General features: G+C 42.2%; 1 protein-coding gene across 2 annotated transcripts in view; it reads left to right on the top strand.

Annotated features, from left to right (window-relative positions):
* ADGRA1 (adhesion G protein-coupled receptor A1) overlaps positions 1-10,567 on the top strand; it is a 1,327,098-nt gene extending 1,316,531 nt beyond the window's left edge. For both annotated transcript variants that reach the window (XM_069611403.1, XM_069611404.1), the window contains exon 7: positions 6,784-10,567. In XM_069611403.1, the coding sequence (XP_069467504.1) occupies positions 6,784-7,999 (1,216 nt within the window). In that variant the 3' untranslated portion in view covers positions 8,000-10,567. The remainder of the gene's footprint in view (positions 1-6,783) is intronic.
* The last annotated feature ends 15,219 nt before the right edge of the window (positions 10,568-25,786 follow it).

The following is a 25,786-nucleotide window of genomic DNA, read 5'->3' as shown; positions in this document are numbered from 1 at the left end:
TGCCCCTCCGCCCAGATGGCGCAATACCAGTATGCCAAAGTCATTTTGTTTCTACCTTGGATGACCTGAAGACTGGTGGTGTCACTGCCATCTCAGTACCTGGGGTGCAGGAACTATCCTGGAATATAGCAGGCATATGCAATCATAGTACAGACGAATCCTGGTTGCCCATAATACCTGAGAACCAAATCATTGGCTTACAGGAGACATGGGCTCTCGCAGCACTAAGTATCCAGGCATATGCAACTTATTATATCCCTGCAGTTCAGGGAAGAGTGCTACTCTTTTGGATTGACCCATCAATATTTAGATCAATCCATGTGGAACAGACCAACCAATGGGACATTATGGAACTTCATTTAAACTTTCGTGATGGTACAAGACGTTTATTAATTAACATGGAAAATTGGGAGGCTGCACTTGGCGGAACTTCTCTCTTTGCCCAGACGCAAGATCGTGTGGACAGTTGGAGGTCCAAACATAGAGATCTCTCGAAGATCTTAGTAATGGGTGATCTAAACCTCCAATGAGAACCAGTTGAGATCATGGCTTACAATACAGAGCATAAATATAATGGGGGGAAACCCAAAAGCCACTATAAAAGATTGTGATTTCTCTACCTCTTTTTTGGGGGTTGGATAGAGTAAATATGAAGATAAGGTAGATACATACACAACAGCACTTCCAAATACCAATTTAGTAATTCAAAACATTTTCATTTTATTAATAGTAAATAAAACACAATTAAACACAATAAGATAAAAACACTTTAAAATAAAGTACTTGTGACATTAAAGGCTTATAATGTAATAGCAGCAGTTCAACACTGATATAGTAATGACATCAGCTAACTTCAAAATCAGATCTTACTAGACTTTTGAAACTGAAGTTTGATCAGGAAGGATCTCAATATATCTCTAGTATATAGATTCACTAGATCTCAACATGTTTCAGTTCATAATATTTCATATGGAACTTTCTTCAGGAAGATGGCTTTTTCAGTCAAATGTGCCATTAGCTGCACATTAATAATGGGAGTGTTGTTGGTAAAGGATAAATACAAGGTTTAAGCTAGATAATGCTTAATATCTTAGCAGTACACAAATCTGCAAAACGTAAGGTAAAGGAAAGGAAATATCATTACCTCGCATGTGACTGGTCGTAGTCTACACAAGAAACTGGGTTCTTCTGGAGTCCATCAGTATGACTTATGTCCCCAAGTGGACGAAATAGTCCATAAAATACATATTATTTGTATAAGACTACATGTGCCAGCCGATCTCTACACATACCCTGATCTCTTAAAAACGACATGCATACGGTGCAAGACATTTTTAATTATAGAATTTCCAATTTCTAATAGTAGAGGAAGCCATGGTTTACCTTCTCATGTTCCCACTGTAGGTCGGGAAAAACTTCCCACAAAGTGCAGACAGTCTTTGATTATGATGATTAATCGTCAAAATCCAACATTCACAGCAACACTGTGTTGTTCTGTTGAATAAAAGCAAATCTTATTGCAAATCCGATGTATCTGTCGAGTGAGAGTGTATTTTCCTTGAGTCTAGCCATTCGTAAAGCTAGGTTTGCGCCGCTTACCTGTCACAAGGTAAGTAGGGAGCTTGCGGGCTCTCAAAACAGTCTATCCGTGTAGAGATGCCAACATTGGGCCTCACACGAAATGATTTTCATCTCGGCCGCGAGCTGTAAGTAATTACAAAAAGCGACCCTCAGTCCACATCAATTGGAATTATTTTTACATATATATAGTCATATACAAGCTATGGTAAATTTGCTGCTCTCGTGTTGTTCAGTTCCTGAAATAACGCAGGGACTCGCTGCACTTTAAAATGCTATCTAATCACTATAGTTGGTATTAATCCTGGTACCCTACTCTTACCTTTCAAAGGGGGTAATTACTCCTCCACCTTCCTTTCCAGGCACGGTCCTTGGACCAATTTATAGACCCGGCCGCTATAAACCAAAATTAAATTACGAGCGCAATTCCGGTCTGGGTTTTGAATCCCTTGGGGTAGATTCTTGTAATGTTCAAGTGCACCGATATCAGCCAGAAGACGCTGAAAAACACTGCCAAACAATTGTCGGCGGCAATTTTATGGAAGGGTTAAATATCAACCCTTTTCTTAGGCAGCATAGAGTAAAAGGCCTTTGTTTATTTCCATTATTCTCATTCTTAATGGGAAAACCTATCAACAGAGTAGACTGAATATACGGCGCTCTAGTGGGCACAGTATATATTGCAGTCCCAGCTTTCAATTCTTTATGGAAAAAACTACTAATACTTAATGACATTAAACATATTCCGGTGAGGCCATGCACGGTGTGTCTACATCAGTGTTGGTTCTCCCTGGAGCAGAAGTACACAGGCACATTTTATCAAGAAAATAACAAACAGGGCTTGTCTTGCTCATAGTTCATAATTAATACCAGTTTGTGCCGGACTGTATTCGTTCTAGCATAAAGTTATTTGAGCTTGTGCCACTCTATTGCCTCATTGAGGCCTCGACGGTCACTTCTGGTTTTGAAAATTAGCTCTTGTTCCTTCTGTAGAAGTTTCTTGTTCTTAATGGTCTGGTTCTCACCTTTAACCACCATAAGTACTGTCCACTTGAAATCTTCAAATCCATGGTCTTTCTCTACAAGGTAGACTGGTGCTGGAAATATCTTATTTTTCAGGCAGCTTTTATGTTCAGTTATTCGGGTTTTGATTTTGCGGTTGATATATTGTAAACCCCAAGGCCACATGATCATATACACCACGTGATCTGTATTACAGTTCGAGAAATCCTTTGGTGTCCACATTTGTTGAGACCCACATTGACCTCTTTGCTTTTCATTGATAATTTACACACTATACAGTGTCCACAAAGGTGGTGACATACAACTGGTGCTAAACGCCATTGGCTGGTGATACTTGTCATCAAGGGAGTTTTACTTCTAAGTTTGCTCTTGCTAACGCAGTTGCCTATTGAGGTGGATTTTTTTGTAGGCAAAAAGCTGTGTATTGGGGTTAGCCCTGGTGGTTTTCTAAATCTTCCAGTGCTTGGATATTATATTGCAGATTATCAAACTATGGTTGGTTAACGTATTGACGCAAACTATTCTTTCATCTAGTGTTTTTTTTTTGGGTCTCTTCCAGTAGGGCCGCCCTATCATTATTAAAAGCTCGATTTGCTCGGGTACCCTCTCCCTTTAGGTTTGTTCTTAAGGTGGAGTGCTTCTTCTTCATAGGACTTGTTACTTGTGCTATTACGTTTCAAGTTCAAAAATTGCCCATAGAGTAAGTTATCCTTGATGTATTTTATGTGATGACATTTGTAATGCAGCAATGAATTTTTGTCTGTGCTCTTGTTATATCTAGCTTGTCTTTATATATACTCCTTACAGTAAGGAGGACAGAGTCTGGGGCATAGGGGAGTTGATGGCAACAGCACCAAAAAGGAAGTACAAAAACTCTGAGGCTGTGACGTGTGTATTGATGGCAACTAGCCTCAGAGCATGTAATGGTAGGTGCCCGGGCGACTCACCAGCTGGAAAGACATTTCATTGTGCTAACCGCTCAAAGTCGATCGGCTATGTCTTGTCGAATCTCGAGGTGTGACCCCTAATTATTGATTTTAAGGTGCAACCGAGGGTTTGAGACTGACTATTACCCATTAATTTTAACAGCTTCTTCAAAATTGTTTGGAGCAGCTACGGAATGGGATGATGAAGTGGGTAAAGATTGCCACAGATTTAGTATTATACAAAATGTATAATTACAGCCTCCCAACCCCCAAGAGTAATTTTTCCTTGCATTTTGATGCCAAAACTGATATTGGAGGGGCATATGAAGAACAAATGAGGATGGGGAGAATTTTTTTCTAAGCCATGAAAATTGTTAGAAACTTAGCTTTGCGCACTAATTCCTGGTACGATGGTGATTTTCACCGGGCCAAAGGCACACTGATCAAATGGGCCAAAATGGTGAGAACTGAAGGGATGGCCCCATTACGTGCCGCAAAGAAGGACTATACTAGAACTATTAAATGGAAAAAACAGAAAACCAGAATGATTTGTGGAACTCACTGCTGCATGCAACGAAAAATGGGAATTAGAAAAGGTACTGGGAACGTATGAGTAGCGTGCGGCCCATTCAGCATAATCACCTTTTAGGGGTTATTCTAGAATGTACATGGATAAAACACTTTATGAACTTGTATAAGGAGAGACAAGCTTTTGACATTGGCCACATTGGCAATATTTGCATTTGCCCCGGCTGTCCCCACCTTGAGTCTCATGGAGGGAAAGGTAAGGATTGCCCTTCAGTGCCAGAAGACGCGGACATGATTCCAGTGGACTTTATGGGCAACGAACCATTGACCTGGGTCCCCTATCTGACAAGAATTTGTAATGCCGTTCTAAGTATGAATAGGGTGCCTAAGGCAGTCATAGTCCCCATTTTCAAGAAGGGAGATAGAGGTGAGCAAGCAAACTATAGGCCTATCTCCCTTCTTGACGCTGGTGGTAAGATCGTTGCTAGGGCATGCCTCGGGCATCTTGAAGCATGGGTAAGGGGAGGCTGCAGTCCTGAACCATCTCCATGCAGGTTTTCAGAGGGGACTCAGTACCATGGACCAGTGCCTAACACCATGTCTCTTATGTAATAAATATGTAGCTCTGAGGAGAATGCCCATCTATGATATCTTTATTGATTTAAGGACAGCGTTTGACACAGCTCCAAGATCTAGGTTCTGGGCTATCCAAGCAGATATGGGCATCCCGAACGAACTATTGAATTCCATTAGGGCCTTGCATGTGGGCAACGGTGCAAGAATCCACTGGGGGTTGGCCAGAGCTTTGTCTGTATCAGTAAACATTGAAATGGGGGTCTGGCATGGCTGAGTCCTGGACCCCCTGCTGTTCTGCCTTTTTATAAATGGTGTGATCAATGTCCTGTTGAGGGGCTGATGTGCTCTTACTGGTGAGTGACAGGATTCCTGTTCTCATGTTTGCAGACAACATAGTCCTTTCTTTAACACCAATTTCTTTAACACCAATGTGAATGCACCGCCAGCTAAGCATCTTTGAGGCCTTTTGCCAGGAGAACGGTCTCTATATCAACATTGAGAAGACTAAGGCCATGGTGCTCAGGGGGAGCAGGATACGGAAACAATCTAAACACACTCTTCCCAGGGAAGGGCCAATTGAGCAAGCTAATGCTTATGATTATCTGGGAACACAAATTAAAGATGATTGTACACGGTCTGATTAATTGGGTAAAGCTGCATTGGTGCTTGCTAGGTATAGTGGCACCTTAACTAAGTCTACTAGCAAGTCCGGGAGTGGGAGTAACCCTAGAGGCATATAAAGCCCAGGCCAGGCATAAAGAGCTCCTTGGTGGCCAAACAAGTTGGCCCTGACTGCAATTGAAAACAAGTTCCTAAACAACTGTTAGGTTTACCGACTTGGGCACCAAACTTCCCCGTTGGACTGGAGCTAGACCTGTGGCCAATTGCAAAATTATGCAGGGCCAGACGAATATTTTACTGGGGCAGGCTCTGGACTAGTGATCACCTGGTGAAATACAGGTTGACACTTGTCAATGTGCTTTCACAGGAAGGGGGTGGGTCTCTACCATGGTTCTCATTTGTGAAGAAGGAACTACAGGCCATTGGCCTGAGTATTGGACTCACCCTGGTATTATTAATAGAGATTTTAAAATCCCTATTATAAATGCCCTTAAGACAGCAAGGGAGGAGGAAATCAGCGCAAGGTTGGTGGCATTGGACCACTTAACTAGAGATTGGTCATTGAAGTCCTCCCAGGGTATGAAGATTATCTGGACCAGATGCAACCAAAGCAGATGCGAACATTGTTCATTAAGGGTCGCTTGAGCATTTTGCCCCTGGCTGACTTAAGGAACAAGCGGAACTACAATGTTACTCCAGTATGCCAACTATGCAAGGTTGCAATAGAATATATGGCCCACTTTCTCTTGCTCTATCCGCATTATGGTGGCTTGAGAAGAAGGTCTCCGAAACCCCTCCTGAATTCCCGAGAAATACACACAGTGTTAGAGGCTTTGTCCCTATGCCTAGCAGCCAAGGATACTGCTGCAACCTTTGCTATGGGCTGGTTCTTATTGAGGGCCTGGAGAGGGAGAAGCAAATATATTGGCTGATCTAGGGAGGCTGTCCTTTATCCATTTGACTTATGGTGTGGCCTACTCCACTTCTTGGCCTAACCAATATACAGTAGCAAAGAGGCCCAAGTAGTAGAGGAACTTTGACTGGCTGCATGATGGAATTTAGACCATCCAACAGCACATTAACTATTAAGAGTGATTGTATATACGCATCTGCCTACATACACACTTCCCCTAAATGGCCAAAATATGTATTCCTAACTTTGATTTGTTCTGTTATATTCCATTATATTTTTATTGTGTCATTTAATGATTAGCCCTCGATTTTAAAAATGAGTTGATGTTTTATCGTGTTTGTATTGTCTTGTATTGTAATGCTGACGTGTATGGTAACTTTTATCGAAATAAAGTACAAACTATAAAAATTAAAAACTCCTTTCAACTCATACAATAGTCTTTAATATATTTCTGGCAAAATGTGTTGTGCTATATTAAAGTTTTTAGTCTTCCTTCCTTAAAAATACATGAGAACAAAGGAAACAACGAATGTCCATAGACTTTGATGACAACATGCAATTACAGAGTACCAGGTTTGCTAAACAAAATGTTTCAATGTTTCCCTTTTGTCTTCGCAGTTGCTGGATGGCATGGGAGCCGAGCCTGGGTGCATTTTATGGACCTGTCGCGTTTATCACGCTTATCACATGCATTTACTTCCTTTGCACGTATGTCCAGTTGAAGCGCCATCCTGAACGTAAATATGAACTTAAGGAACGGACAGAGGAGCAGCAAAGGTTGGCAAGTTCCGAAGTAGGCCACAGTCATATTGCAGAGGCCGGGCCCATCTCTCAGGCTGCATGTTCACTGCTTTCTGCTTCGTTACTGGAAAATGAGCACTCGTTCAAGGCACAACTTCGAGCTGCAGCCTTCACCCTTTTCCTGTTTGCTGCCACATGGACTTTCGGGGCACTAGCGGTGTCTCAGGGGCATTTCCTGGATATGATATTCAGCTGTCTGTATGGCGCATTTTGCGTGACTCTCGGACTTTTTGTCTTAATTCATCACTGTGCCAAGAGGGATGACGTGTGGCACTGCTGGTGGTCTTGTTGTCCATCACGAAAAAATACATATGCTGTGCAAGTTGTCTGCCCAAAGGTCAATGTCAATGGCGATGCCCAGGTTCATATGCCATGCATCCAGGAATCACCATGCCCCAACAAACCACCTGTTTTCAGTCATCCAAGTGCTAGTCACTGCAAGCTTACCAACCTACAAACTGTGCAAAGCCATGCTAATTGCCTTTCACCTGTCACACCTTGCTGTGCAAAAGTTCACTGTGAACAACTCATGGATGACGATGCCCACATACATGTACACAATGACGCAACTTTCAGACCTAACATGCATATCCACAGGTGTCTTAAAAGCAGAACTAAGCCACGCTACTTCAGTCGACACCGGTCTGCTGCAGAGAGAGAATACGCCTATCACATTCCCTCAAGCATTGATGGAAGCATTCATAGTTCTCATACAGACAGTCCGTGTAGTGCACATGAAGGTCACTTAGGACATAGGCGGGGTTGCTGTGGAAAAGCTGATCCATACCCGACTATCAACCAGCCGGAAAGTAGCGATGCAAGTACTGTAATATATAGCTGCCCTAAGATGGCGGAAACTGACACTGTGCATCACACAGCGCATTTTGAGTTGCATCCAAGGAGACAATCATTCTCATTTAATGCAAGTCATAATGGAATTCTCAAGGGAAACATGCATGAAGCCATGATTTTCAGTTCAGATAGTACAGGAAACGTCAAAACCGGCCCCTGGAAAAATGAAACTACTGTGTAGTTTGCAGGTCTTTCAAGTCTATAAAATGTTCTTTTCACCTGTAATCACTGCAAGCTTTATTTTCCACATCCTAGTATGGTTCAGATAATCAATGTGTGTACGTGAGGGTGTGTGTGACCGTGTGTATTTTTGAAGGAGCAGGTGAGATGTAGGTGTGTGTGTGGGAGTGAACAAGATTGTGCACATGTGCTTATGAGAGACTGTTGTGCGTGTATGCGGTGTGTGTGTTCTTACGTGTGAGTGCAGTACATCACCAAACTGTGAAGACCTAACGCCTCTTCTTCTGTTTTGAAAACAAGGAGAGGCTACACATAAAAAGTACTAAATGAGTAAAGAGAAAAACGTTATTTTTTTAAAGAAAGTATAGTCAGGCTTCCGAGAAAAGCATAATGAAAAATAAACGTTTAGGTTTATGAGGCAATATCCTTTTGCTGGGAAGACGCATATTTAGTTGCATTGTCTACTGCCTTGTGGTGGGCCAATCCATTCTACGAGGTGTTCTTTGCCTTGTTGCTGATAATGATGGAAGGGTGCAGAGGCAACAAATCTCTTATACGATAATTCAGTCACTTGCGAGGGGACAATTAGCTGGTTTATACAAATCTATATCTTAAAACATTGTTTTTTTATTTTTATAGTGAAAGTATTATTAATGTATTTTGGATTTTAACCAAGTAACATAATAGTAGACATAAAGTAGATTGTTTTATACGCTTTCTAATTCAAATGTAAACTGCAAAAGTGATACTGCCTCTTCAGACTTGCCACAGAATAAGGACACTGTAATCAAGTAGTGTGCAGTCTGTGTAGTGTCTCCTTGCCTGTCAGAGATAATTACTAGGTATGTCTCTGTTACATCTATGGTGCTGTTTTGGGTGTAGTTTGCATGCCATACTGTTTGTCAGGATATACCATTTGCTGTTTCTGGTGTTACATGTTATGAAACTCTTGTGAAAGGCTGTGACAACCCACATTTGCTATTCATCCAATACCCTTTGAAGCAAGAAGAATCACTACTGCACTTGCATTCATGGCACAACCCTTTGTACCAGGTTAGTGCCAGAACTACAGTGTGTTCGAGGTTCACACTGGTGTCTTTGCAGAGCATGCGGCACTCATTGTAATACTATGTGGTGTCATAGCCAATGTCTCAGCAAATGTAATGTTTATGTAACAGTTACATTTGGCTCATATCCGCAAGTTTGCTTCACAGTACGTTTACAAAATTGTTTTGGTAGCATAGTTTTACCATTAACTCTTTGAGGACTATAATCATTTTTAGTGTTGGATAATCTTTCTGTGAGATAGGGTTGCAAACCTGGAGTAAATCTGTCAGCCACATCGTGTGCTTCTGGGAATCACCACATTCTTTCTGTTTAGCTTTCATTCACACTGCTCAATAGAACAACAAAGCTATACATGTGCGAAATGTATAAACTAATGACTGTATTTCAGAAAGTGATGTTCATTTCTCGTCCTGTACACATTGTATTAGCTCAGTCATTTCCTCATAATGTACGCCATGAGATGCTTTCATGGCCATGAAAAACGTTGACGCCCGATATGTTAATCACGTGATGCCCAGAATTGTAGGAAAGAGATGGATATGATAGAACTGCCGTGCTGCTGTCGACTGTGGGTTGGACACAGTTTCTCTTTTCATGGGAAAACCAAGCACAATGCTACAGAGCAGAGGAAACTAGCCGATTGTGATACGCCCATGACTACAGACGAGATCACAAAGAACAAAGAACTTTCCACAGAGGAAAGTGGTTTTGTTATACACCCCAACACCCTGCACAACGACCCAGCAGCACTACATGTACACCGTTTATTATGCAATTATATCTGCCTATCATCGTTCTAGAAGACATCTGTGCACAACTGCATTTCATCCTATGCGAGGATGTGTTTCCTAGCTGTGTGCATATCTCCAGGCAAAGTGTTTGTCTGATTGTTCTACCGTGTGTACTTCTTGAGTGTGTTCTGCACAGTTGTGGGTGAGAGTTAGTGCTCAAAGTGTTAATGCTCAGTATCTGAGTGCAAAAAGTTGTATTCCTTTCTGTATTTTTGTAGATTTTAAATATATATTGTCAACCACAGTACAGCAACGTGCTGTCTCCACTTCATAGTATGTCTCTCTTAACAGTTACAAACAAAAAGTGCACTAAATGAGTGTTCTGTTCAATTTTGGAAAAATAATACTGTACAATCTCCTCTGGACTGCTCCTTTAATCACTTGGAAAAAGAACCAAGCTTTACTGTGTATATGCTGTACATGCCCTAATGCCTCAGATATTAAATGCTGTGTTTTGCTTTACTCGTAAAATGTAACACATTTGGTTCATTGATTATTTTATATGCATTTCCAATGTCATGTGCTCACTAAGCCCTACACCACAACAGGCGGAAAGGCCAAGCTCACTCTCCAGTAGGTGTCAGTTTATGTGTGTGGGGAGGTCTCGGACACACTATGCAGTTTGATGTTCACACGCCATTGCTGACTCCAGTCTGCAGCACTTCACTTTCAAATGTATCACCAATATAAATGTTATTTCATTCACGAGACTTGATGTGTCTTCAAATTATTTCGTATAGTTCGGTAGAGGACAGTGGCATTGTGTTCTGTTGCCCTTCAAAGCTGGCAAAACTGTTCTTTAAAGTTAAAAATGTCTGGGCGTAAAACATGAGGTGAAACGAAAGACTTATTGAATGTATCATGCCATTGTTTGTTTAAATCTGGCTCAATTGAGTATATACTCAGCTCACAATCTGATTTTAGGCTGTTTGTTAAGTGTATTCAACTAATAGGTCCTCTTAAACAGTAAAGCACCAATAAAAACGCCGCCTGATTATATTCAATCGCTCTTCCAAAAACACGCATGGATCTTGCAAAGTGTGGGTAACTCATGGAGCTGGACTGCCGGGCTTCTTTGTTGTGGTCAAAACCTTTTCCCACGCAATGGCTAATTCGCTGTCTGCAGTGAACTGAAGCAGTGCTGAAAACGGCCGCTCGACAGCTCCGGTGCATTATTTATAGAACACTGCAGCACGGATTTGGCCTGGTTACTCCTCTGTATATTTCCAAACGTACGGGACATGCTGTGCTATGTATGAGTGAATTTTCAGACTGCAGCCTGCATTCACAGAAGATTTTTCCAGGGCGCCTTTACTTAAAATAGAACGTGTATAACAGAGAGCCTGGCTAGAATGAAAAACACAGAAAGCTTGAGAAGAGAGAAACAATTCTCCATGGTGCAAAAGGCCTGACTATGAGATAAACAGGAAAGGAGTATTCGCAATCGTGATAATACGTATTCGTGGATTGGTTTAGCAAAACCGTTTACTTGTGACTGTGGCACTTGTACAAAATGTACAAAAAAGTTGCATCTAAGCTAAGGAAAACAAATAGGAACTAAATGTGGAGTGGCAGTTCAGCACTGTTCAACCAACATGCCCAAAAACCTTCTCTCAAAGGCTCATGCTAAATGAAAGAGGACATTTCGTCATCAGCGCCTATTCATGGTGTGTTCTCTATAGGAAAGCTGCAAATAGGACTGGCAATCAATACCTCCTTGATGGGAAATTGCTTTTTCAATGCCAATCCTTTCATGGGGTTATGCATGATGCAAAGATAATGCCCTCACATTAGACTGACTGCTCGTTCATTTCACATGCACCATCCGCCAGTACTGTAGACAGACGACAAACATTTTGTGTCGGCCTCTGCGGAAATATTTGGAAATCAACTTGCGTACTAAGCATTTGGGTCTGACACACGCATACAGTCGTGTGTCCATCCTCTCCTTGCACGTATTCTGTGTCCCCCTCGTTCTGCTCCCCTCCATTCAGTGTAGTTATGTTCTCGCTCATGGGTCTACAACCCTGGGCTCCCGATATGTTTCAGACTACAATTCCCATGCTTTCGAGCTATTGATTGTGCTGGTTAGGGATGATGGGAGTTGTAGTCCAAAACATCTGGAGAGACAAAGGTTGCAGACCCATTTTATAGCTAAACAAAGGAAAGGCAATGTGCAGTTTGATGGCAATTACTCTAGTACTGGTCTGAAATGAAATGATCTATGTTTGTACACCAAGCTTTTGAGTCCCCCTCGATTCAGTTAAATCCAAAAATGTGACGTTGCGCAGAATTAACACCATAACTGCTATATGTTGCACAAATTTAGAACTCCCACATCCAGATATTAACATTTCTGTCCATTGGGTGGGTTAGGGTGCACTCTACAGTATGGTTCTCACAAAAAAGACGTTAGCCCGAAAGGGCTGTTGTCCAAGTCATAATGGAAGCAAGTTTTCATTAATAAAACTATTTTCTTTTTATTATCAATATAATTGTTATTTTATAAAACCACAGTTGTTAGTTAGATGGCTCCCAATAAATCCTCAAAGAAACCTTATTCTTTCAGTTTTAAGAGAAACTGGGATTCAAATATCTCTGGGAAACATGAGATTAAACAATGTGTTTACCAGTTTAGAAGAAAAGGTTTTTAAAAAAGAGGTAATGATGTTATTTGGTAGTGGTGGACAGATGTGTTCCACTTGCAAGTTTCTCACAGTTTCCATTAACAAAGGCCCACCTACGAATCCATTCAATTGCCAAATTCTATTTTCATTATGGGGATATTTTAAAGAATCACAAATGTCTTTCATTTCATCAGGTGACTTATTGAATATCAATATCATATGCTGCAGTGCAAGCTTGCAATGAAACGTTTATTGTGTATGTTCTTGTGTACCATATTAGCTGCCCTGAAGAGAAGGAGCTATCGACATGGATGCAAGTAACAGTATCAGTTGAGTCTTTTCCTGCTGAAGTTAAAACAAACATGCATGTTAAAAACAGGGTTAGTCAAGCCAGGTCACATTTAACTAGAACCAATCTACACTTTGGGCCTCATTACACGGTAGGCGGAGAACCATGGCGCTATTAGCGCCATGGTTCATGCCGGTAAAATACCGGCACCGCCTTGGTGGAATGGGGAATTACCGCCCCATTCCAAGGAAGGCAGGGCGGTAATTCCCCCTTCCACCATTGCCCTTCCCCATTCCCATTTTTGCCCCCATAGGGCTCTATGGGAATGGGGAAGGCGCTAACTACGGTACCGCAAATTGCGGTACCGTAATTAGCTCCACTGGTCCCTTTGCAGGTTGGTTTTTAACGCCTGCAAAAAGCAGGCGTTAAATTCCCCAACCCGCAAAGGGACCTCATAGTAAGGCTGTAAGGATTTACCGGTACCGGTAAAATACTGGTACCGGTAAACCCTTACCGCCTACCGTGTAATGAGGCCCTTAAATCTTTATTTTTATAAGTATGGAACTATATTTCAGCACTGCCATTCAAGGTGAAATGTTCAGAAATTAATCAATCACACTTTTCAGTATCATATTGCGTTATTCATGGTACTTAGATCTGATAATGTCTTGGAGATTATCACTGGGGGTCTTGAGTAGGGTCTTTATATCAGCATATTAAGTCTGGGATTGCACATCCTATAGGAACTGGGTCAAGACCAATGGATTCCCCTCTAGAATTTAGCATGGCTTGACCATTAAGGCATGATTTGCAACATGTTTTCAATGGGAAAATCCTATTGATAATCACTCTGTAAATCAGGCCCACAGTGTAATATTCTGGTACAAAGTTCACCCCATAACACAGGGGCAATTGGGAGTAGGCAACACCCATTTCTGCTGCTTTGGAGAATACCACCGTAGGATGAATTGTCTTTGGGAATACCAAGTTATAAATTGAAAATCTGGCAGGATGTACCCTGAGAAAATGGTAGTATATGTCAGTTTCAGGATTTGAGTTCTCCGGGGTCTGCATTGGCAATGTGTTCTGTTTCCCCTGATTCCTCTTAGAAGAGCTTTCCTCCTCTTCAGGTTGTCAGTGAAGGCATGTTTCTCTCTTTAAGGGACTCTGTAATTAATATGAAGAGGACTCACTGGGCCTGATTTACAAAACGTTTTAAATGAGATTGTCCAATGGAAACACACTTTTGTAAGTCAGTGCAATTCGTTTCATCTTAAGAAGAAAATCTACCTAATCATTAAATGTTCATTTAGAACCGAGATTTATTGTTTCCGTGTTCTGCTATCAAGTCAAATGGGAGGATCATATTGTTGCAAGACACTTTTTACGTTCTTTACCCCTCACATTTGCATAGAGCCAGAAAGACCTAAAAGTGTGTTTGTTCTGCATTCCGTTTTGTTGCAAGCTATGTCTGAGGCTGCTCAACATATCAAATTATTGGAATAGTAACTTTCCAAAACACTTATGGCCTCATTGCGTGTATGACAGTGCAGTAAAAAAGTGTCAGTACATCTGTTACCGCCTCTTTACGTCATGATACTGTACCACCATACTACGAGTTATGAAGGTAAGGTGGACGACTTTCTTCCAGCAAAGCACTGGACATAAATCAACCACCTTATCTCCAAAAACCATGAGATTTACCACATGGAGTTACTGCTCACAGTAAATCCAACAGAAATGCTCATGCAGTTCGATGGACTCCAAACATGGGAACTAACAGCACGTGCCACCACTCATATTCAGCTGATAAATGAACGGGATGAGTGGCTTCTCATGATTTATTGGGTGGTCACTCCCAACTCAGGGAGTCCCCCCCCCCCAAGCCGGTGGCTCACAAAAAATCGCTTTGAATATTCATCTTTAGTGAGGTCTCCAACCTGTATTGTACCATTCAGCAAATACCCTCTTTAACACCAATAAGCTAGGAATCAGGCTGGTGTATAGTAAGAACATATATTTATTTAAGTTTTTGAAAAGAATACTAGAACAGTTCCAAAAGCATCAGCCACCAACGCTGTAGCACTACACAATATCGCAATACAAATTACTTGTACCAATTGATTGACTTATATTTCTAATGAACTTTCAGATACTACAACACACAGGTAAAATGTAGAGATAGGCAGTCATCACTTTACATCAGATTTCTTGCAATTGAACGCATGGAAAAATGTAAAGCACACAGTGATGGCTTAGTTTGTTACCATGCTCTTTTCTACTACCAACCACCACCCTTCTGGCATCAAGGAGATATGACCCATTTGGTGTGATTGCAAGGTACAGGGAGTGGGAGTGCAATGGGAACATCGTTTTTAGCTTTTTATTTGAAGGGTATGGCTTGGGGAAAAAAGAAAAATCAATACACATTAAGGTGAAATGTACGGCTTTAAGGATTCTAGTTCGAGAATGAATGGGAAATTTTGTTTTGCACCACTCATACAAGGGAAATGCAATGCTTTAGTATTCTTATTTGAGTATAATGGAAAAAGTTGTTTTACACACTCCATATTCACTTGAAAGGCAGAGTTTTAGGGTATCTTCTTTTTTGGGATTAAAGACACCCTCTTCTGTAAAGAAGTCAGTGGTTTCAGAAAAATAGTCACTCAAGGATTTATTGTCTATACCGGCTCTAACAACACTGGGCATGAACTTTGTTAATTTCAAACTCTAACAACACACATCCTGTGATTTTTCTATATGGGCATTAATTGATTTAACTTTAATTGAATGTGCTAACGATCTACACAGTTTCAAAACCCTCACCCAACATTTAATGGAAAGGATTGGGGAAGGCAATTCCCAGCACAATTCAATTTGAATGGATAGGGTGGTTTTCTATGGGGGAATTAATTTGAGATATATTTAATAAAATGTGCCACGGGTCTCTCCATTTCCAGCCCTGTACCCACTGTGCGAGATGGAGATTAATGCTGGCAGTTCTCCCCCACACTTTTGTTGACATTTGGAGTGATCTACTTACATGGGAGGCCTTGGTTATGGGGCATCCAGGGAAACAGCAGGGCTCCTCTGAGGACAGCACCAATCTGGTCAAAGGCTTCGGTCAAGGCTAGTCCCAAGCACCCAGATCTCCTCCAGTACCTCAAATGGCAAGGGAAGCTAGCTTCTAGCTTTCCCAGTCTCTGTCTTCCATGCAACGTTTAAGGCCTTCCAGGTAAACAGATTTTCTCTTGGCAAAGTTTACCCTGGTGGCCTTGGTAGCTCTCCTTGCCTCTCTGCTAAATGTCCAGAAGTAGACTACTGCCATGAAAAGAGTGAAAAAGTCAAGAGTGTCTCTTGAAACATGATCTCTTATAGGGATGATGGAGGAGAAAGATTAAGCATCCCAAAATGGCAGGTGGGTTTACCTTTCAGTGTTCTTAAAATCTTGCAACATGGCAGCTACCTTAACTTTTCAGATAACTGTAAGCACATATATATGAGTTCTATATTTTATGGCAAGTCTGAAAATACTAATCTTATTTTTGCACGCTCTTCCTGGGAGGAGCGATAATTTTTTCAGATTTGCTCCTGAGACGAAATAGTTAAAAATCAGACACTTCAAGTTTCAAACATTAATTTCCCAATCTATCATCACACAAACTTTTCATTTCCTCGGAAATATGAGAAGGCCGGAAACATAATTTTCCTGATAACTCAAATTGTATACATCACAGAGAATCTGTATTTTCGTGGTACAAACAGGCTTCTTGTCCCCTTTAATATGAATCCAGGATGAACCCAGCTGAACACACAATTCTCTTTTTACTAAGAAAATGTAATCCTATGTTAATCAGCCAACACTTCACATGTGCCCCTCAGTTTCACAAATGCCCCACTGTTTCTAAAGTTGCATTTCTCTTCTGTCACATGAACAGGACATCTGCCTGGCTCATATTATTCTCCCCTGTCCTCCTTGTCTTCAAAAGACCCTGTCCGAGGCTAATGGACTGTTAATATGGAGGTTTGACCTTAAGGACATTTCTGTTGGCTGAATTATTTCCAGCCTCCACAATTCTGATCTAATCCTCTGTATGCCTTTTGCATTTAACTGAAACTCAGGCCTGTTTTCTCCTAGAGGGCCTCAGCCAAAGGCCTTAGGGTCACAGTTTCATTTCAGTGGAAAGGCACCAGCTGCATCCATACTTCTGAAAGTACAGCTTTTAAATTGAAAATATGTGTTTACATGCACCATTTAGTATTGCATCTGGGCATATTGTTTACAATACAATCTTTCTTAACATACTGTTTGAACAGATATAAGTTCACTTTTGGTATTATTCACACATAGGTGAGTTACATAGAAACCAATGTTCATTTGTACACAAAACCAAATGGTCCTTTCCCTTTAAATGTTGTCATTTCATGTGATGAAAATAAGTATTTTAATTGTGAATAAATGCAAAATGCTTGGCTTCACTTTGGATTTCTGGTTCACCATCTTTTGCTGTATAGAAGTCAATGCCACATGCTGTGATCTGTCTGTTTAAGTTGAAATTGTAACTTTTCATATTTTATGAAAACATCATTTCCAGCCACACATGTATTTTCCCATTCATTGGGCATATCCAGCAGTTTTAAGCTCTTGGGTAGATTCCCTTTCACTTGAGCACTTGTCAATTTTGGTAGAGTTGAAATAGGTCCATTTCTTTTCATTTCAGTAGGTGTTACGTCAGAAATCACTGTTTTGTACTGGCTTTTATATATTAATGGGACTCTACATTAGCCAGCTTCAATCTCACTCTCACATTAGGGGTCTAGCATGGCCACTCAGTCTTTGTCACTCTGGGGCTGTACTTACACCCTACAAGTCCCCACCCCTGGGGTCTTTGACTCGGTTGATCCATAGAAAAGAGCAAGGGAGAGTGGGCTTTTTGTTTTCTTTTTTCTTTGGCTTATGGCTTTTCTTGTGCGATCAAGTCTGCTCTTTTTCCTGTCCTGGGGCAGTGGCACTCCACTCTTTAAAGATATTAGGGTTTGATCCTGGAACCCCTCCCTTTTTGGAGCCTCCTACCACCAGCCTGTGAAGGTAAGGAGTTATTTAGTCTACAGAGAGTAAAAGAGAGGTTAAGTATATAATGCAGCACTTGTCTTCCCCGGTAAATAGGCAAACAATTAGAAAAACAAAACATCACATAACACATTGACATTTATTTCCCTTACATGAACATTTCTACACACATTATTTCTACACTCATCATGATTTTTATACATTCTTTATAAGTACAAATTGTTTTACTACCTGTAAATATGTGATATTCTCCATCCGGGTTTCCATTATTTCCTTTCATTCTTCAGATGGTTCCTGGGCTCTATCCTCTCTGGCTCTTCAATCAGTCATAAAGTCTGTCTGGGATGACAGCTCTTCAACTGATTGATATGAAACCATTTCTTTTCTACATTGTCTCCTTTGGGGGTGCGGATTGTATAAGCAACAAGTGAGAATTTATCAACAATTTCAAAGGTACCACGCCACAAGGGGAGGAACTTACACTCCTTAGTCTGGGTTCTTTGAAAATTGTACAGGTATTTCGTACTCCTTCTTGGTAGTCTTTAAGTTGTAGTAGGTTTTCATCCCTTCTGCTGACTTTTCTAAGTTGCGCTGAGCATAAGCAAAAGCATGCTGAAGGTGTTATCTTAAATTTTCAATGTACTCATGGGTCTGCTCTTGAGTTCTGTAGAGCAGATGCTGAGGTAGCACCATTTTTCATCCAGTCAAGAGCTCCAATGGAGACATTTTTGTTGCAGAAGATGGCGTGGACCTAATGACCAATAGGACAAGCAGTAATTAGATGTCCCAGCTAGTTCCAGAGGCCAACACAAACTTCTTAAAGATGCCCACAATTGTTTTATTGTACCTCTCATCTCCCCTGCTCGAGGCTGGGCAGTAGGCAATATGGAGTTTTCATTTTACCCCTAGGATCTCCGACATCTTGGTCATCACCTCGCTTTTAAAATGACTTCACCTGCCCGACTCAATTCTGTGGGGGAGTCTGATATGAGAGAAGATGTGGTTGATCATTAGTGTGACAGCTGTCTCCGCCTTACAATTCTACCACTTGGTAAACAAGTTTATCACGGTCAACTTGTACTTGTTTCCTCTAGAGGAGCGAATCACTGGCCCGATGATATTGACTTGCAAATTCAACCAAGGCAGTGCCATTCCGCTTTTTTGTAGGGGAGCTGGTGTATGAGCGAACTCGGCTGAAACTGAGAACACACAAGACACCCCTTCAAGTAGATGTCAAGGTCCTGACCCATATGGGGCCAGTATGCATCCTTGCGCAAGATTTCTAATGTATGAAACCCGCTATGACCGGCAGTGCCTGCATCATGGGTGTGACTTAACATTGGTCTTCAGAATGAGGTAGGTACCACCCACTGTCACATCTAGATGGGATCTCATACCAACAAACCGTCTTAGAATCAGAACATTTTGGAAAACTTCATCAACACCCAGCGATCCTCCTTCCCGATATAATCGGATTCTGTCAGAGGAAAATTCACGGGGTCTTCATTATGTTGATAACATTTCCCAATAATTTTTGTGCAATAATCAAATATCCATCCGGGGTTTCTTTACTCCACTGGGCAGTTGAGAGTTCATTATTATCATGAGTTTGGGGCTTGGTGACATCAGTGACCTGAATTTCCCCCAAAAGGGATTCAGTTTCTATGAGATCCCTGTGAATGGCTCCAAGTTTTGCCAACTTGTCAGCCAAGTCATTCCCAGTTTTGTCTGGTCCCTCTATTTTGGAGTTACCTCTAACCTTTTTCCAATAGATGGTCATCTCTTTAGAGGTCACTAGATCATCAATTGATTGAATTAATTTCCCATACTTGAGCGGTTTGTTATTGGGCTCGAATTTTCCAGTTCATCAGGCTTTCCATGAACCCATTCCTGACATTGGGCTTGATCAAGACTTTGGTGGTAACGCCAGTGGTATTACCGCCAGTGGTATTAGCCCTACCGCCGAACTCCCCGGCGCTAATAGCGCCGGATCACGAGTTTGGCGGTGATATAATTCCCCATTGCCCTTTGAGCCCATTCGGGAATGCCCCATTCACGCTCTTACTGCTGGCGGATTTCCCGCCGGCGGTAATAGCGTGAATTTTTGGCGGATTTCCCCCCAGCCAAGAGCTGGGGCGAAATCCGCCGAAGTCCTGATTTGGCGGACCCTTGAATCCGGTGGTAATAGCGTGACTGCCGGATGTAATGGTTACCGTCAAAGTCGTGATGAGGGCCTCTGAATTATTGATTGTGACCAGGTCCTGGCATTGGTGGTGCATGGGAGTGAGGATGGCTTGATGTGCCACTATCAACTCTGCCACCTGACTACTTTGGCTGTAACCAGCAGATGGTTCGAGGATATCATTCACCCAGGCATTCCCAATGCCAGCCACTAATTCCTTTTCCCCATTATTTTCAACATGAAAGGAGCACCCATCCATGTAAACTGTGGGTATCCCCTGACACGTGTCTTCCTCATAGACTTTGTGAGGCGAATTAAGGTATGTCTCCATATTGTCCTTGGTCCTTAGACTTTTATTCTCAAGACAGTTTTCTTGAGCTCAGTCATGCAAGTCAGCCAATCCTTGCGCTAGAGCACTCTTCTTGGTTTGGCCATATCTGACCTCCATAGGAAAGTCTTGCATGGACAGAATCCAGGAAGTAATTCTGGAATTACTTACGTTCCCTGTTCGGCTTCGGTTACCTTGTAAGTATTGCAAGGGTTGGTGATGAGTCTCCACTATGTGCTGCCCCTGGATGAATGGGCAGACATTTTTCAATGCCCAAACCATTGCCAGGAGTTCCTTTTTGCAATCATTGAATTTTTCCTCCACAAAGGACAAAGTCTTGCTCATGTACGAGATTACTTTGTTGACCTTGTCATGCTTTTCATACAATACCACTGTTAAGCAAGTATTTGAGAACCCCGTCTCCAAGAACAACTCCTTGTTCTAGATGGGGTAAGTCAAAGAACGGGCTTGGAAAAGGCTTATCTTTAGTTGTTTTACTGCCTCAGCTTGCTGTGGACCCCACTCCCACTTGACCCTGGCATTTAATAAACGGACAAAGGGTCGAGTGACCTCTACATAGTCTTCAATGAACTTCCAACTATAATTAGTGAGTCCAATAAGGCTTCTAAATTCTCACAGAGTAGCAGGGTCTTTAATGCTTCCACCTTTTTCACCTGGGGACTGAGAACCTCTGGGTTGATTTTGTGCCCTAAGATGTTCACGCTGGTCTTACATCACTGTGCCTTCTGAAAGGACAGTTGTGCTCCAGCTTTCTGCAACTGGGTCAGAACATAGCATAATTCTGCTATATGTTCCTCCACAGTTGAGCTCTTGATGAAGACATCATCTACATAGGCCAGGTTTTCCCTTTTGTCCAAATCTGGCATGGCCTTATGTAGGAAGAAGTTAAATTCATAGCCAGAGTTTATGTATCCAAAGGGGGTTTGGGTCCAGGTGTGTTGCTGCCCCCTCAAAGGAAAAGGCAAGTTTGTAATGGTCTTGCGTACTCAAGGGTATTGTCCAGTAACCGCTGGTCAGGACACTGGAAATGTACACCTTTGACCCTTGGATCTGGGCCTGTCCCTGATCGATGTAGGGGAGGGGCCATCTCGACATGTGGACCCATTTATTTAACTTCCTTAGGTCTGCGTAAATTCTCCATTGGCCATTGGGTTTGACTATCCCCAGTAACGGGTTTTTAAAGGTCCTGTGGATTGGATGGATTGTCCCACAGGATTCTAAGTTTTTAATAATCTCTGTGAATGACTCCATGGACACAAGAGGTAACCGGTATTGCTTCACAAAAACTGGAGCCATCCTGGGGTCCGTGGGTATGGTGCTTGAATGTATCTCTGTGCGTCCACAGTCATTCCTCTGAAAATATACCCCGAAAATCTAGAAACATCTGTTTCAGCTTCTATTTTTGCTCCTCTGTCTCACAGGCATCAACGAGATGGATTCATTCTTCGACCTTCTGCATAAAGCCGAGAAAGCCTTGTGTTTGGCTATTTCCATGGTATCCTCCAGTTGGGTAGAGAGATCTCTTGTTACAGTGTTGGCCTGGACTTGAGGTTCTAAGGTTGGGAGGATGTCATTGTTGACTCAGAATACCACCTCATCCTTCCTGAGGGCAGGAAGAGTACACCAAGAAATTCCCCCTTGCCTGCTGAAAATCTTTTCTGGAATCAATAGAATAATGTTGGGCATCAACTGCCATTCCAATAAAGGTATATGCACCCAAAGTGATACTTCGAGAGTCGCTGTTATCCACCAATATTCAAATGGTGTCATGGTCTAGATCCACCAAAGTTGGCAGAAGTGAATACAAATTGTTGTAGGAGATGATAATACAAATTTATTTAGGTGAACTGATCTTTGAGGTTCTGTCCTCAATTAAATTGTTGCACCTGTCCTGGGATGGTAACCTCTTCTCGCACTTGAACTTCAAGCGCATAAGGCAGCAATTGAGCTGACTGGAATGCTTCTCAGTATTGTCAAAGCCCATGGAGTTACCCACAGTCAGGACCAATCGTTATTATTACTTAGGTCCAAATTAATTGCAAATGAAATGAGAATGTCAGTGCCTAAATAAAAGTGGGAAGAGACATCTCTCACGACCCAGCAATTATGTTTGATGCTTTTGTTGCCAATGGACATTTTTAGCATACACCAGCAGGAGATCTTTGGAATTTGGAATTTCCAGGCCCATTTCACACTTATCATCAATATAATGTGGGAATGGTCGGATCTTTTGGGAGTTTCCTGAATAATGCTTCGCTAATGAACCTTCTTCCGTTATTCAGGCACAGTCTGCTGAGAACAGGCTCCTCATACTCATTTATCTGAATGGGGAAAAACAACTGTTCACCCTTTATCTGGATGTCGGTCAGACTTTGAGCAAGTTTTTCATCATATTTTGTCATGGGATTTGGGTTTTCTTCTGATTTTGGATTGGCAAACAATTTCAGAGTATTTCCCTCCAGTGTGGAATGCCACCTAACACTGGGGGGAGGTTCAGAGGACCTTGTTCACACAGTCAATCAGGGGAGATAACCTCCAAAGGAGGTCATTCCCCAACAGACAAGTTGTGCCCTCTGGAGTCACAACTATCACCGGGTGTTTCACTCTATGTTGCCCTATTTTTATTTCCAGATCTGCAGTCCCTTCGATGGAAATGTCATTCCAATCAAAGTTTTGGAGTTGTCCGGGAAGAGGTGTGAGGGGAATTTGGTGACCCTTCCTGAGTTAAGTTGATCAAAGGCCCTTTTGGACTGGAGGGTGGCTTGTGATCCAGTATCCACCAGTGCTGATAATGCACACTGACCATGTACCTTGACAGGAGAATAACATCTTACTTCCCTCTCCTCAAGGGGACAAATAAAATGTGAATTATGTGCCAGCATGGGAGTCAACTTTTTCATATTGGACTCTGGCCGGATTGACCTGGAACAGTTTTCTGTGTCTGAGTCCAGGAATCTGTAAACAGAAGCAGGTGGACTTGGAAAGTGCCCTTTTCCCCCCTATTCTTTGTGGTCCCCATTTTCATGGCGACAGTTCCCTGAAACTGTTTGTGCGAGGATACCATTGTGATACCTGGTTCCTCTGGGTGACATTGTTTGGGTTTAAGAGCTTCTTGATCTGGATCGATTTCCATACTTAGCCTGTCAAAATTAGGGTCTTTTGGTATCCATTTTCCTTCGGAGGTTCCCTCCATCCCGAAAGAAAAGATTGTCTTCCCTGAAACCTCCAGGGATTCTTCTCCTTCAAAAAGGATGAAGCAGACTTCCTCCACAAAGCGTTTTTTGTTTTGCTTTCTCATACTTACCCTCCGTTCTTTAGGTTCCAGATTTTCACGGGTTGGAGATTTATGTTCAGGCTCAGAGGTTTTGTTCCAGTGGGAATGGAAGCTTCCTCTAGGGCTTCACATCTCCCTTCCACCCGGGCCCCCTTCCCTAGAACCTGTAGGTTTCGTCCCATCATTGCTTCCATGAGGCATCAGACCTGGGTGTTGAGTTGTTCTGGGCAGCAGTTTCACCCAGGTTTTGTGTTAATTGTTGGACTTGTCACCCAGTTGTGACATTTTTTCTGGTTGGTGGGGAGGTCTGGATTCATACCTTTTGGCACTCCCAGAAAGGGTAGTGCTCCGTTCTCCTGCAGTAGCTTGGGTATTGGAAGTTTCCCAGATAACCTTCCATTCTAGGTCTCCCGTCTCACAGATTTAGGAAACTATTGTCCTGAAAGCGTGAAGAGAGAGGAGGATTATTCTGGAAATTAGGGTTTGAAGGGATTCTGGTAAAGAAGCTTAGGTTGAGGGGTATAGTATTACTTCCCTCCTGAAGAAAGTTTGGAGGGATGTTTTGAGGGAAGTTTTAAGGGATGTTTTCCGGGGCAGTACTGACCTGGTCGAGCCCCCATTTCTGTACCAGAGGAGTGTAGACATACCACAGGATGGGTCTGTATCCCTTGTGTCTCAGACTGATGTAGGTAGCAGGATCAGATGGAGTGCTTATTAGTGTGAGGAATATTTTTAGGTTCCCCATCTCCAAGTCCAATGGGGGAGTATTTTTTACCTCCTCTACCTTTGCAGCAGCAGGTGTGTTTGATGGTTTGGGGGGGGGGGGGTTCGGGTTATTCTTATTTTTAGAGGGCTTTTGGACCTCATAGTTCCTGGTGGCATGTTCAATCACCCCATCCAGGGTTGTACGCTCATGGAAATCCCTTACTAGTTGGGTCATTATGTATTTTGGGAGCGCATGCAAATATGTGTTGATGAGCTCCTGGCTATTGGTGTTCACTGATTTAGAGGTCTGTGCAAATGCTCATTTCAGCTCCTGCACAAACTCTCTAGGTGCTTGGTCTTTCCCACACTGCAAGTTGCATGTGGCTTTGCAGGCCTCCTGCGGGTTCCTATGAATTGAGAAGTGTTTAAGAATGGGCGCCTTTTAGGTGGACCATTTTTGGTGATCTTGGTCCTCCAGCCCTGCAAAGAAGCTGGGGTATCCAGGGGTAAATGTTCACTTTGCAAATGTCATGCAATTTCTATCATTTCTAATACCAATTGATGTCATCATTTGATCATAAAGCTCTGAATGCTCCCATACCAAATATTTGGCATTATTATCGTAGGGAGTCTTGATCTGCTGAATTGGGTCTTTCACAAGCCCTTTCTTCTGTTTGACAGACTTCCTTTTCAGCTGCACCTGAGTCCACTCATTCTCTGGCCCAGATCTGCTACTTTTGATGGTCCATTCCCTGTCCTCTAGGCACTCCCTACCTCTATGAAACTGGAAATAACATCCAGGATTACTTGGTCTGGACTCTATTTTTTATTTTGTTTTATTTGTTTAAATTTAAAAAGCACATTGGCAGGCCAGACGAATCGAGGCGCTGTTACATGAATATGTCTTAGTTACATGGATGATACATTGCTATAGGTTACAGTCAGCATAGCATAATTACGAAGCAAGAGGATTTTACAGTATTGTGGTGACAGGAAGCAAATACAGTTGCACTCAGCACAGTGGGAAAAACATAGCAGGGGCCCAGAGCACTCAAACAGCAGAGTTCTAATTGCTTTGTGGAATGCTAGTTGGAGCTGTGGGCTTTCAGGGTCCTGTCACTTGTACTCCTCTTTTTGCACCAGAGAGTACTCATCCTACTCATCCCTCCTTCCAGGGATGGTGGGGATTCTCCTCACCTCCTTGAATGTGTGGAGGTTTTTAAGTTTTTTAAGGCTTTTGAGGCCTAACACCGTTTTTTTCTCTTTCTGCAATGCAGACCAGATGGCCCCTTTGTAACTTCATTTTCTGCCAGTCCAACTCCCTAATCCTTTCATCATAGGATCCCTCCTGGTCAGAAGTACATGCCAGGCTATCTACTTAACAACTCTGAACCCTCATCAATATTGGATAGGGACTAGCCTTCTAGAACAG

The sequence above is a fragment of the Ambystoma mexicanum genome, chromosome 8 (genome assembly GCF_040938575.1).
Source record: "Ambystoma mexicanum isolate Mex_15411 chromosome 8, UKY_AmexF1_1, whole genome shotgun sequence".
In the NCBI taxonomy this organism is placed as follows: Eukaryota; Metazoa; Chordata; class Amphibia; order Caudata; family Ambystomatidae; genus Ambystoma; species Ambystoma mexicanum.
Note: the sequence above shows the minus strand (reverse complement) of the source record. Positions and strands in the feature narration are given on the sequence as shown.